This window comes from Prunus persica, chromosome G6 (genome assembly GCF_000346465.2).
Source record: "Prunus persica cultivar Lovell chromosome G6, Prunus_persica_NCBIv2, whole genome shotgun sequence".
Taxonomy (NCBI): domain Eukaryota; kingdom Viridiplantae; phylum Streptophyta; class Magnoliopsida; order Rosales; family Rosaceae; genus Prunus; species Prunus persica.
Genome location: NC_034014.1, coordinates 26,792,379 through 26,805,487, shown reverse-complemented (window position 1 = coordinate 26,805,487; position 13,109 = coordinate 26,792,379). Strand labels below are relative to the sequence as shown.

Below are 13,109 nucleotides of genomic sequence, written 5' to 3'. Positions count from 1 at the left end.
ATACGCCGTCGTTTCAGAGTGATGAATGAAGGTGACGGAGTGTGCCTGTTGTTGCCAGATGGGTGAGGGTTAGATGAACAGTACCTCGTGGATGTCAACGGTGGAGTTAAGCTTGGATAAACAGCCACCGCTGAGGGAGAAAGACGATTGTGTCGGAGAGAGAGTTACACGAGGGAGAGAGCTCAGCGACAGAGACAGACTGAAGAGAGAGACAGAGCCAAGAGAGTTGAGAGAGAACCAATTTCTGAAAATGTGATATGGGTGCAATCAGTTTACAATAAAGATGTATTTATAGATCGTAGTTTTAAAAATTTTAAAAAGGGTTGGTATTTTGACAAAAAATTATAAAATGGGTGGTATTTTGAGCTATTTCCCAAGTTTATTTAAGATAGGAATGGCCTGGCTTGAACCATTTTACGAGCCTAGATGTGATGCTTCAAATCTATTAGGGCACTTCTAGCGGCTAGCCTTGACCAGGGTAGGAGGGGGCCCAAGCCCCATTTCCACATTTCAGTGGGCTTCAGACACCCAGGTTGTTGGTGGCCTCCACAAGCCTGGACAGGCCAGAAGGCAAGAACAGCCTGGGCTATTGCCTGGGTTTGCTGACGTTAGCAAAGAAAAAAAAATCTGAAAAAATACTAAAAATTTCAGAATTTTTTTTAAATAAATACTTAGTCATATTCTTTAATTTTCACACCAAAACTCTATACAAATTCCTCTCTTTACATGTCATGTGAATAGTGGTTGCCATGACAATAGGTGGAAACACCACAAGTCATTTGCAAGGACTGCCACTATTTACGTGAATAGTAACAGCCCTTGCTTTACCCTTATCATTTACCATGACAAATGGATGGAAGTGCTCTTACATAACACAACCAGTTTTAAAGGAGAGAAAACGGGAGCACCCAATGCTAATTCTGTGAGGGAATTTGAGGTAATCGATAGGGACTCTATTATTGTAGTAAGCCAACAATTCTTCAATATAATTTAATTACGTCATAATATGTTCTTCTTTTATTTTTGGCCTAACTATAATGAAATTGTTTAAGGATGCCTGCCAGGCTTTTACCAACTAAACCATGGATATTGCTATTTAAACTTTTTCTAAAATACTCGAAACAAAAATATAAAAAATGTATAAAATAAATAAAAAAAAAGGTTTCCGACCTGCCGGATTCGAACCAGCGACCTAAGGATGCCTGCCAGGCTTTTACCAACTACAGTCCTCCGCTCTACCAACTGAGCTAAGGTCGGTTCTTGTTTAGACGACTAGCATTTTCATACTTAGTCGCTACGAAAGCATTTTTATTGAAGCCCAAAAAAATGGCGGAAGTTGGCCCCTTGAGATTCTTTACGTTGCTTGGCTTACGTTATTCTCTAAACGCGTCAAACGTTGTTGAAACAAATCCGTCCAACACTCGGTAATCCCAAACCCCTATTAATCCGATTTCCCAATCCAGTTTGCATTAGGAGAAGACATACTGCTCTTTAAATATCCATAAGCCACAATCACAATCACATCTCTCTCTACCTCACTCTGGCAAGGGCAACTAGTGTTGGTGTGTAAGTTCAAGAAAACAAGAACAAAAGCAAGAAAGAAAGAATGTGTCCGCTGAGGTTCATACTCGTCTTCTTGTCTGCCATAGTGGCAGGATTCTTCGTCATGAGGAATCTCACATTCAACCCCGACCTTGAAAACTTGTTCCTATCAGATTCTGCTTCTACTTCTGATCAGCTTCAAGATCAATCTACATACCCCTCCTTCTCATCCAAGGCTGTATGTGCTGCTGCATCGGGATTCTGGACGTTCATTGACATGGCAAGTGGACGCTACCTTTGGAAGACTTTTGTGTCTTCTTCTTCTTCTTCCACAGCTTGATTGGTTTTAGTTGTTGTTGCAGCTCTCATCGGTTGTCTTTGATTTCCTTGCTGTACTTACATGATGTGTAATTTTTTTATTCTTGGTTTCCATTACTCGTGTTAGAAATGTACCCACGATTCAATTTAGTATGAAAAGTTTTTTGTCTTTACATGAATTTTAATGGAGCTTGAAAGCTTTTCACAAATGCATTCACAATACACAGAGAGACATGCTCTGCTTACTGCTGTATATATGAAACAAAAAGAACATGCCACTAAAACAGAAACAAATTTGACATATCATCGGTGAGACTTTAAAACCAAAAGTAAAAAAAAATAGTAAGAGCAAATATTTCATCTTATAGATGCATATCATCCACACTGAATCAAGGCAAGTCAAATTCTTGCATTCATTGTACTTTGTAATCGCCACAATGATCAACGCTTCTCAACAATAAACCAACAAAGTACACATCATCACATACTACAATTAAATCTACCACCGTTTCTTCCCCTTGTTATGAATCCTGGGGCGAGACCACTTGCACAGGGAGTGCCAGAGAAGGCTGTTGCTCTTGCTGCCCTAGTTGGGGTGGCTCTTGTTGCTCTTCTGGTTCCTCCTGCTGCGGCTGCCCTAGTTGTGGCGGCTCTTGTTGTTGTTCTTGCTGCGGCTGCTCCCCTTGCCAAGTCCAAACAATGTCCTTCAGAGCTGGTCTAATATCCTTTTTCATGACCTTCTGATACTCTAATGTATCTCCACTACACTTCTTCACTTCCACCAAATGAAAAAACGGGGTGATCTCGAAGATTTCAGTTTCAATGCCCAACACCCCCTTCCTGCCTTCAGTGGATCCTTCCATTTTCAGCAACCCTCCATCCCTCTTCTTTATTTTCAGTCTCAGACGCTTTGCAATGTCCTCCAGCTTAGAGATGATGGTTGGGGCTGTTTTGTTGGATGTAAACCGCACTTCCTTTTTCTGTTCAGTCTGCTCAAACAACCCTGACAAGTCAAAGCCTGCAGAGTAGGAGATGATATCAAAAGCATTCAAGTTAGACGGCTTTGCTAATTCTTGCTTTGACTCCACAGCAGAATTGCTACCTTCGCTAGGTCCAAAAATTGCATCAACATCCAGAGGGGCTGGCTCTTTCACTGGTACTTCAGCAATTACAGGTGTTTGGACCAGGCCCTTCCGGAACCAAGAATTCTGCATAATTTTGGCCATAGATATCCGAGTTTTTGGATTCGGGTCCAAGATCTTCGACAGCAACTTCCGTACCTCTGGAGAAAACCAGTTAGGGAATTTAAAGTCGCCCTTACCAATCTTCCTATACATCTCCATCAGATTTGAATCGTGAAACGGAAGATAGCCAGCCAACAGAACATACAATATCACCCCACATGACCAAATGTCAGCTTTAGTACCATCATAGCCCTTCCTGTTTATTACTTCTGGAGCAACATATGCAGGGGTCCCACAGGTTGTATGAAGCAACCCATCTTGGCGCTTAGATTCACCAAGGGCACTCAATCCAAAATCTGAAACCTTTAGATTTTCATTTTCATCCAAAAGTAGGTTTTCTGGTTTCAGATCTCGATGGCAGACGCCTCGACTATGGCAGTAATCGACAGCACTGATCAGCTGTTGAAAATATTTCCTAGCAACATCCTCCTTTAGCTTTCCTTTGGAAACCTTGTTGAAGAGTTCACCACCTTTAACATACTCCATGACAAAGTAAATCTTGGTTTTGCTGGCCATTACCTCATAAAGCTCCACAACATTGGGATGTCTAATTAGTCGCATGACAGAAATTTCTCGCTTAATCTGATCAATCATCCCAACCTTCAAGACCCTTTCTTTATCAATTATCTTAATTGCCACACTGATGCCAGTTTTAAGGTTCCTTGCATGGTGTACCTTGGCAAAGGTTCCTTGGCCTAATAATCTCCCCATTTCATACCGCTGCATCAACACACTCCCTTTGTTTTCCATTTAAGGCTACTATTCTTGTACACAGCAGAAGCTACTTCTACCTGATAGCGTAGTATATAATACAGAAACTATATTCTCAAGAACGTAAAAGTTCAACCATCCTCATAGACATCATGTTTTGATAAGGTGTGGCCCCCTAAATTTCTTGCTGCATTGGGCATTTGAGCATAGAATCTGAATGGACTGTGGGTTTGTTCAGTCTCATCATTGATGAACAAGGGCAGCTCAAACAGAGCTACAACCTCATCAATCAGTAATGGAGAGTTGTCAACTTTGAAGCACATCTTTCAGCATTCCCTGGTTTTCTTCTTTGATAACCCAGAGAAAACTGAAGAAGATGAAGTAGATGAAACTTAGGCGGACGAGAAACCAGATAGCAATCAGTTAAAGCTTTCCAACTCCCCAATAAATATATCAGATTTTGACCTGAGAGAATAAAGGAAAGAAATGATCTTTGAGCCTTCACATGCCTAAACTTGGTGCGTGATTCACAAAAGAATTTGAAAAAGAATGCATATTATTCGCAATAAATAATAACAATTCTGTCAAGCAAACTTTAACATTTCACAATATTGTCAGTTTATGCATCATTCTATTGGCAAGCTATGAACTTCAGCAAGTATTTCTACATCTTAAAAACAGTGTTAGAAAAATCGGCCTAGGCGGCGCCTAGGCGCTAGGTGGCCTGGGCGGGTCAATTTTTTTTTTTTTCTTCCTGATTTTAGAAGAGAAACAGGACTTCATAATACCATCAGGAAATTGGAAACCACCTGCCTTCCATTGCTTAAACTCATATAAATTTCCCAGATTCAATTTTCAAGGGAACCAAACAAGAAAATATTGAGAAACAAAAACTGATAATAAACAAAATTTCATAGTTTTATAGGAGCAATAAGAACCAGCTAGAATTGAAGAAAAGATTTGAACTTTACCTTGAAATTCGAGTAGAAATTCTCTCACAGTTGATGCAGAAGAGAATTGGAACACAATGAGGCGAGAGGTTGGAATGTTTATGGTTTTGGTTGAGTTGAGTTGAGCTTTAATAGGAAAAGCCAAAACCCTATGGCCCTCCCTCTAGTGCGCTGTGTACCTCTTGTTTCTGCGCAGCCTAACGCGCCAGCGCCAACCAATAATTACTTCTCCTCTGTCTTCTTCAACCCTTCCGTCCTGAGATGAGATTACAGGAAAGCCACTCACTTGTTCACATATACAAGACAAAGGTGTCACCCTTTTTATATTAATTTTGAAGATTTATATTATTAATACATTATTAAATCCCAATGAAGCTATGGTATTAAAGTATTAAATGAATGAAGGTTTGTTGAGTTGGTAAAGTCTTTGCACTGTGTGTAGTCTAATTAGTGTTTGAGTCCTGCTATCAGCAGTTCTTATTGGTATGCAATATGTAATTTCCTACATAAATTCATACTAATAGCAACTGGCAGTTGAATGCCACGCATAAGTCTTTCCGGTTTGAAGTTGTGGATATAGCATGACGCTAATAATGAGAGTAGCCAATCTCCTCATAAATTTTTTTTTATAAAGAAAAAAAAAAGGCATTAATACATTGGATTACTACAAAATCATAACTTTGTTTGCTTAAGCAAATCCCAGGACCCATGTTTTCAACTTTTGTATGTGCCACTACCTTAGATTAAACTCTTTTTAATTGGATGCTAGCGAACTCTTAATCATTGATTTGCAAGTGGCATCATTTTAATAGTCAAATTAATCATAATTCAATTCTCCTATACATACTAATAACACTCATAATTTGCTCACCTAATAAAGCTAAAAAACTAAAAACAAAAAGATGGGAAGAAAATTCAAACTTGGGTCGGGTGCATGTGTCAAGTGCATGTATAATTGGGTAGGTGGGGCCCCGTGAAGCTTCATGACTCAGCATCTTCCAGTGTCACAGTGTCAAACAGAAACCAATCAGGAGGCGATAACATGAAAGTAGAATTTTTTTTTATTGTTAAAAATTTGGTATTTAGTAGGACTCCGGGTTTCACCTTCCTCAGGTCACTGGCAGTCCACCCATTTAAGGCATCAACTGGATTGGATACCCACCATACACGTTTCGCTCAGCAATTGTCGGTCAACACACAAGCCCACGTGTCCCCACTGTGGAGAGCCCACGTAATTTGGTTTGGGCCCACAGTCCTCTTGGAGTGAGTTGCTTGCTGTGTTCCATACAATTCAATGACATAACTAGCCTTCTAATTAGCGGAAGCCAATCTTATAGGGAACGGTGTTTTGGTCATTGTACCATATGCTTTTTTTGGATAGAGGATTGTATCACTTTTCATTTCTGAATGGATCCTTGGGAGACTTCTGATTTAATTTGATAAATTATATGAAGGAGAAGCCACCTAATCTCTGTTTTGACGTAACATAAACCCACTTTCAATTTTATATATGATTGAAGAACAAAAAGTATTCATGCAATCAATTATGAATCATGTAATAAACAAAATGAAAGAGGGAATGTATTGGAAACAGAAAAAAGAAAAGAAAAAGGGATTGAAATCAAAGTCTAATATGAGGCCATAGCCACAGCCAAACTGTGAAAAAAAGAGTTAGGATAATGGTCTTTCGAAACCACTTGAAAAACATGTGGGTATTGGAAATAGGCCAGCCAGGGAAGCTTCATGTTCCTGAAACCAACAAAATTCCTACCAATTTTTCTCTTTAATTTCTCTAGCAACGGAAGAAAGAGCAAAGCATGTACTCGGCTTCGTTTGAACCTTCTAGTCTCTCTCAGGCTTACTTGGATTTAGGGTCAGTTTGTGGGATTGGTATCACTATTTAAAAAAGTTGCTTATGATGTGTTCTGAAAATAATGAATATTTTCCCATCCCAGCAAGTCCTTCCAAAATTGGGTCCACTGAATCAAAGCAAAGATGAATTTTTTTTGTTTCTGGTTTAAAGAGTAATTGAGCTTTGTGAGTGCAATAATACAGATTTGTTTTGAAAAATTTGGTGTTCCATTCCATTAGTGGTTCTTGATTCTGAGTTTATGCAAAAAAATATATATACTTAGTGTTGGCAATTTGGCATGTTCATTTTCACATGTCTTCTCAATGATTTTCAAATATGGTCTGCTATATTGAACTCATTGCTTATGAGATGCCCAATTCATGTTCACCCCAGAAGTGTGTGGGCGGTTGATCAAGCGCTAAGTTAAGGGTTTACTTGGGGCCCAAACAATAGTCCTCAGAGTGATCTTAGTAGCTTGGTAAAAATAGGCGTGCCACCATTGGCTGATAGCTTTTAGTATACATTCTCCAGAATGTAACAGTTCAACCATCCTCATACACATCATGTTTTGACAAGGTGTGGCCCCCTAAATTTCTTGCTGCATTGGGCATTTGAGCATAGTATCTGAATGGGCAGCTCAAACCGAGGAACAACCTCATCTATCCGTTATGGATAGTATTCAACTTGGAAGCACATCTTAATTTCAGTATTCCTTGGTTTTCTTCTTTGATAACCCAGAGAAAACTGAAGAAATAGGAAGGAGATAAAACTTAGGCAGACGACAAATTAGTGTAAACTTAATATTAAGTAAAATCATAAGACCCAATTCATAACCGCGTAGATCTTCAACTTCATGATTTTCACAATATTATGCTAACCATGAATTTCGTTATCCTCTTTTGTAATATTTTCTATTTGGCATCCAGCCTGATATTATTAACCAAATTAAGATTGCATAGTTTTAAAAGCAAATGGCAAAAGTAATTAATATTGCACAACTAAAAAAATTTGAATCCAACCTTACTGGTTTACCCTTATCATATTTCCAAATTTTAAAAGCAAAAACAGACAAAGGGCTAATCTTGAAGCTCCAATTATTTGTTTATATTTAGCATATCACTGCTTTATTGAGACACACCTAAATGAGGTTTCTATAAGAAAATAATTACTCAGCCTCAACTTGAAGTTTCATTCCACGCTTGCAATAAGATACATCAAAAGGTACGAAGGAGTTTGTGCCTTTCTCTAATACCACATAATCGTTTCCAGAAGAATATATTTTCTTTGGAACAGGATAAGGGTCACATGCCTCGTACCCTGGATAATTGCCAAGAGCAACTACGTCGAATAAGTGACTGGTGTACTGAAAATCTGTTCAAAAAAATTAAATAAATAACCAATCCAATTATTCAAAAACTTAAACGCTAAAAGAATAAATTATGAAAGGGATAAAGAAAGAAATGAAACCAGTCCAGTATATATCTTACTCAATACATCTCCAGCCTTGAACTTTTTGCCTTCAGGCCAACTAGATAAATTAGTATCTGGATTCCATCTTTTCTCATCCCCCACTAAATATTCTTTTCCATAGATTTCTTCACATTGTAACAGCAAGCATACAAAAAGACTAATTCCAATGACCACAAGTTTGCTCATTCCAATAGACATCTTTTTTAACCTTCTCTAGATTGCAATAAGGCTAAATCCAAATTCAAAATCACATTGCAATTCAATTTATAGAGCATTTACCCTATCCTGCATTAACTTTTTTTTGCATATATGGATATTTAAGGAGATTTATGGGCTTTTATATACCGTTCGATAATTTTACCTCAATTTTAAAGTTGAGGCTCTTTTGGTATGAACTAATTCCTTATTAAGTCCTTCGAGATGCTAAATTAGGGGGTTGAGTATTTGTTGGTTAAAGCGTAATTCTCTCCAGATCTAATTAACATGTTGTTGTATTTGGTCACTAAAGATGTTGTACCTATTTTGGCTCTTTTATGACTTTGTACTATGATATATTTCATTAATAAACTACTATCGCTTTTTCTCAACCAAAAAAAAAAAAAAAAACACTACAAATCACGAGTCAATATCAACGTTACATGGCAAAGATAAAGTAGGTAATTTGTTATCCAAATCAGATTCTCTCCTTGTATTTACTTAATCAATTTGTAATAAATTATATACGTAATCTTCACATTGAGGATTTTCCATATATAACAGGTTCAGTTTACGTCCACAAACAATTAAATTGCAAAATAATGGAAAATGCAAAAGGTCAACATACTCATTCTTTTTCCTTTTTCTTATGAGTGCTGCTATTTCCACCCACATGTTCTATTTTTCTATCCACCTTATCTTCCCACTCACTATGTAAATTTGAAAAAAACAAATCATATCTTTTCACCCACCATTATTCCTAAAACACCCTTTAATTATTAATTCAAGCAAATTCTCTTTTAAGTTAAAGAGGTCTGTTAACTAATGATGTCGTTTAAATTTAATCTAATGGCTGAAAAGTTGGCATATCACAATTAGATATAAATAAATAAATAAATTGCCTCTGTACAATGAATTCGGATTATTTGTTCTTAGTTTTTTCAAATCTTTCTTCCAAGAGCTTTGAAAACTGAGAACAAATAGTATGAATCTGACTTTTAAAACACATGGTCTGAATCTTTATTGCTAAAATATGAAAACTATGAGAGAATATTTGTTTGTGGGAATTTTCTGTGTATTCTTCTCCTTGTAGGAGGTCATATTTATAATACAACGAAACCTGAATGGGCAAGTAAATAATAAATTCCTAAATCTATTTGCAGTAGGAAATCAGGAATTAAAGTAAATCAATTACAATTATAATAGGAATTCTTAGTGTGTAAGGAAAGTAAGTCAATATCCACAAGTCACGCCAACACTCCCCCTCACGTTGGTGCATAGATGTCGCCAATGCCCAACTGATCTAGTGAATTGTGGAATGCTTTACTGGAAATCGCCTTTATCAAAATATCCGCCAATTGATCCTCGGATTTCACAAAAGGAAACTGAAACACTTTAGCCTCAAGCTTTTGTTTGATGAAGTGTCGATCCACCTCAACATGTTTAGTACGATCATGCTGAACCGGATTCTGTGCAATGGCTATAGCAGCCTTGTTATCACAAAAGAGATTCATTGTGGATGTAGGTTTATACCCAAGTTCAGTAAGCAACTTTCTTAACCAAAGAAGTTCACAAATCCCTTTAGTCATGCCTCTGAACTCAGCTTCTGCACTGGATAAAGCTACTACATTCTGTTTCTTGCTTCTCCATGTCACCAAATTACCTCCCACGAATGTGAAGTAACCCGATGTGGATTTTCTATCTGTTACATTACCTGCCCAATCTGCATCTGAATAACCATCAATATTTAGATGACCATGCTTTGAGAACATAAGTCCTTTTCCAGGTGCACACTTCAAATATCTAAGTATCCGAAGAACTGCATTCATATGGTCTTCACTTGGAGAGTGCATAAATTGACTGACAACGCTCACCGCATAAGCAATGTCTGGTCGAGTATGTGACAAATAGATCAATCTTCCCACTAACCTTTGGTATCTTTCTTTGTTAGTTGGAACTTGATCCGGATATTCTCCAAGATGATGATTCTGAATAATAGGAGTGTCCGCAGGTTTACAATCTAGCATTCCTGTGTCTGTCAACAAGTCTAAGACATATTTCCTTTGAGAGAGAAATATGCCTTGCTGCGATCGAGCCACCTCAATTCCCAAGAAATACTTGAGTCCACCTAGATCCTTCATCTCAAACTCCGTAGCCAGATAGTCTTGTAGCTGTGATATTTCCTGTTTATCATTCCCAGTAATAATCATATCATCAACATAAATTATTAATGCTGTTACCTTCCCTTTTCGATGTTTCAAGAACAAAGTATGATCTGAGTTGCACTGTTTGAAACCATTATTCTTCATTGCCATGGTGAACCGTCCAAACCATGCACGTGGTGACTGTTTCAATCCATACAATGCTTTTCGTAACCTGCAAACTGTTCCAGTCTGAGTAGTATTATATCCAGGAGGAATGTCCATGTACACCTCCTCCGTGAGTTCGCCATGTAGAAAAGCATTCTTTACATCAAACTGGTGTAGTGGCCAATCTAAATTAGCTGCAAGGGACAATAAGACTCTGACGGTGTTTAACTTTGCAACGGGAGCAAAGGTTTCTTCATAGTCTATACCATAGGTCTGTGTGTACCCTTTTGCCACAAGTCTTGCCTTGTATCGCTCGATAGATCCATCTGCATTGTGTTTTATAGTAAACACCCATCTACATCCGATAGTCTTTTTTCCTCGGGGTATAATCTCCAATGTCCAAGTCTGATTTTTCTCAAGGGCTTTCATCTCCTCTTTTATAGCTTGGACCCACTTAGGATCTTTCAATGCTTCAGAGACCTTGGTTGGAATATGGATAGCAGACAACTCAAGGATATTCTCAAGAGATTGGTCTGTTGGTACTGTTGAGTTAGAGGGGGGGGTCTTCATCTTCTTGTTCTGTATTGTCTGTAAGTGTGAGACTCGGATCAGAAATATCTTCGCGTGGATCAGGTGGGTCAGGCAATTGATCGCTATGAATGGGCGATTGGTCGCTTTTCGACAGAGAGTAATCTCGTGCTCCAGACTCGGAATGATCAATCATTTCTGTACAAAGGAGAATTTCTTGATTTTCCAAGTTGCTCCAATTCTGCTCTTCACTTCGTATCTCCCCCTGAAGTGTAGAATTGGATGATGGGTCATGGAAGAACAGCTCAGATTCCAGAAAGGTCACATCCAAAGTGACATAGGTTCGTTGGGTAGGAGGGTGATAACAACGGTAGCCTTTCTGATGAGTGGCATAACCCACAAAAACACAACGAAGCGCACATGGATCAAGTTTGCTACGTTGATTTTTGTGGAGATGAACGAAAGCCACACATCCAAAGATTCGGGGTGTGAGTACCAAAACAGAAGGCAGAGGTCTGTGTTGTGCAAGCACCTGTAAGGAAGTTTTAAAGGTCAGTACACTAGAAGGCATGCGGTTGATCAGATGAACTGCGGTGACAATAGCATCATCCCAGTGATGGCGAGGAACATGAGCGCCAATCAGAAGTGCTCGGGCGGTTTCAAGAAGATGTCGATTCTTTCGTTCAGCAACACCATTTTGTTGTGGTGTCTGAGGACAAGTCGTCTCATGGATAATTCCATGTTGTTGGAAGTAAGTCTGAAAGTCATGATTGACAAATTCTCCACCATTGTCGGAGCGAAGAATCTGGATTTGAGCATTAAACTGAGTTTTCATCTGTTTGTGGAAGGACTGAAAACAGGAAAACACTTCGTTTTTATTCTTCAGCAAATAAAGCCATGTCATCCGTGTACAATCATCGATGAATGTGACAAACCATCGAACACCAGAAGGAGCAGTGATAGGAGAAGGTCCCCAGACATCAGAGTGAATTAACGTAAATGGAGTAGTACACTTGTTCGTACTCAACGGGTAGGGCACACGGTGACTCTTGGCCAAAATACAAGTATCACATGTGAAGTCAGAGTCCTTGAAACCTGAGAATAAATCTGGTATAAGATGCTTCATATAACTAAAAGAAGGATGTCCCAATCGACGGTGCCACAACCAGATTTGCTTTTGTTTGCTATCAAAGGGATGTGTCACGCTGTTAGCCATGCCGGGACTGAAGTCATCGACATAATATAGCCCCCCTCTCTTAGTACCACGACCAAGAATCTCCTTAGTGTGAATATCCTGAAGCAAACAAAAACTCGGGTAAATGAGTACACAACAATTCAATTGTTCAGTAAGCTGACTAACTGACAATAATTTAGTGGATAAAGATGGAACAAGTAAAGTATTAGACAGTGTGAGAGAGGATGAGAGTGCAACAGTGCCAGCCCCTGTCACAGGATAAGTAACACCATTGGCATTTGCAATACAGGTTCGTCGAGGTTGTGTAGTATTCAGAAAATCATCAGGATCAAACGTCATATGATCAGTTGCACCGGAATCAATTATCCAGCTCCTGGAATCAATCTTATCGGAAGTATGGAATCCATAACCAGTACCATTACTGGTCATATTGCATTGTCCTTGATCTATAAGAGTAGCCCACCAATTGGGGTAGCCATGCGATTTAAAACAAGTCTCGCAAGTGTGTCGTGGATCACCACAATATGCGCAATCTAGTCCATGTGTCGGGGTCGTTAGTCTAGAAGTCATAATTTGTGCAGCGGAAGATGCATAGGATACAGGTTGAGTAGGAATTGAGATCGGAATCTGAGCCTGAGTCGGGGCCGGAGTCGGAGTCGAAATTGGGATCAGGGTCTGAATCAGAGACAAATTCGGGTTTGGGGTCATCATCGGAGTGGGGGTCGGGGTCGTCTTCGGAGTCGGGGTCGGGGTCGTCGTCGTCATAGTCGGGGTTGGGGTTGGGGTCGGGGTCGT

General features: G+C 39.0%; 2 protein-coding genes and 1 non-coding gene across 3 annotated transcripts; all 3 read right to left on the bottom strand.

The window, feature by feature from the left end:
- Positions 1,165-1,257, bottom strand: TRNAY-GUA. Its single transcript has 2 exons — positions 1,221-1,257; positions 1,165-1,200 (listed from the first exon to the last, which is right to left on the bottom strand). It is a non-coding gene; the product is annotated as a tRNA-Tyr (tRNA).
- On the bottom strand, positions 2,171-5,052 carry LOC18773586 (CBL-interacting protein kinase 2). The gene is made up of 2 exons (XM_007205052.2): positions 4,787-5,052; positions 2,171-4,280 (listed from the first exon to the last, which is right to left on the bottom strand). The coding sequence occupies exon 2, from the start codon at positions 3,852-3,854 to the stop codon at positions 2,382-2,384; it is 1,473 nt and encodes a 490-aa protein (XP_007205114.1). The 5' UTR covers positions 3,855-4,280; positions 4,787-5,052; the 3' UTR covers positions 2,171-2,381.
- LOC18774705 (basic blue protein) lies at positions 7,783-8,285 on the bottom strand. Its single transcript, XM_007206609.1, has 2 exons — positions 8,105-8,285; positions 7,783-7,988 (listed from the first exon to the last, which is right to left on the bottom strand). The coding sequence occupies exons 1-2, from the start codon at positions 8,283-8,285 to the stop codon at positions 7,783-7,785; spliced, it is 387 nt and encodes a 128-aa protein (XP_007206671.1).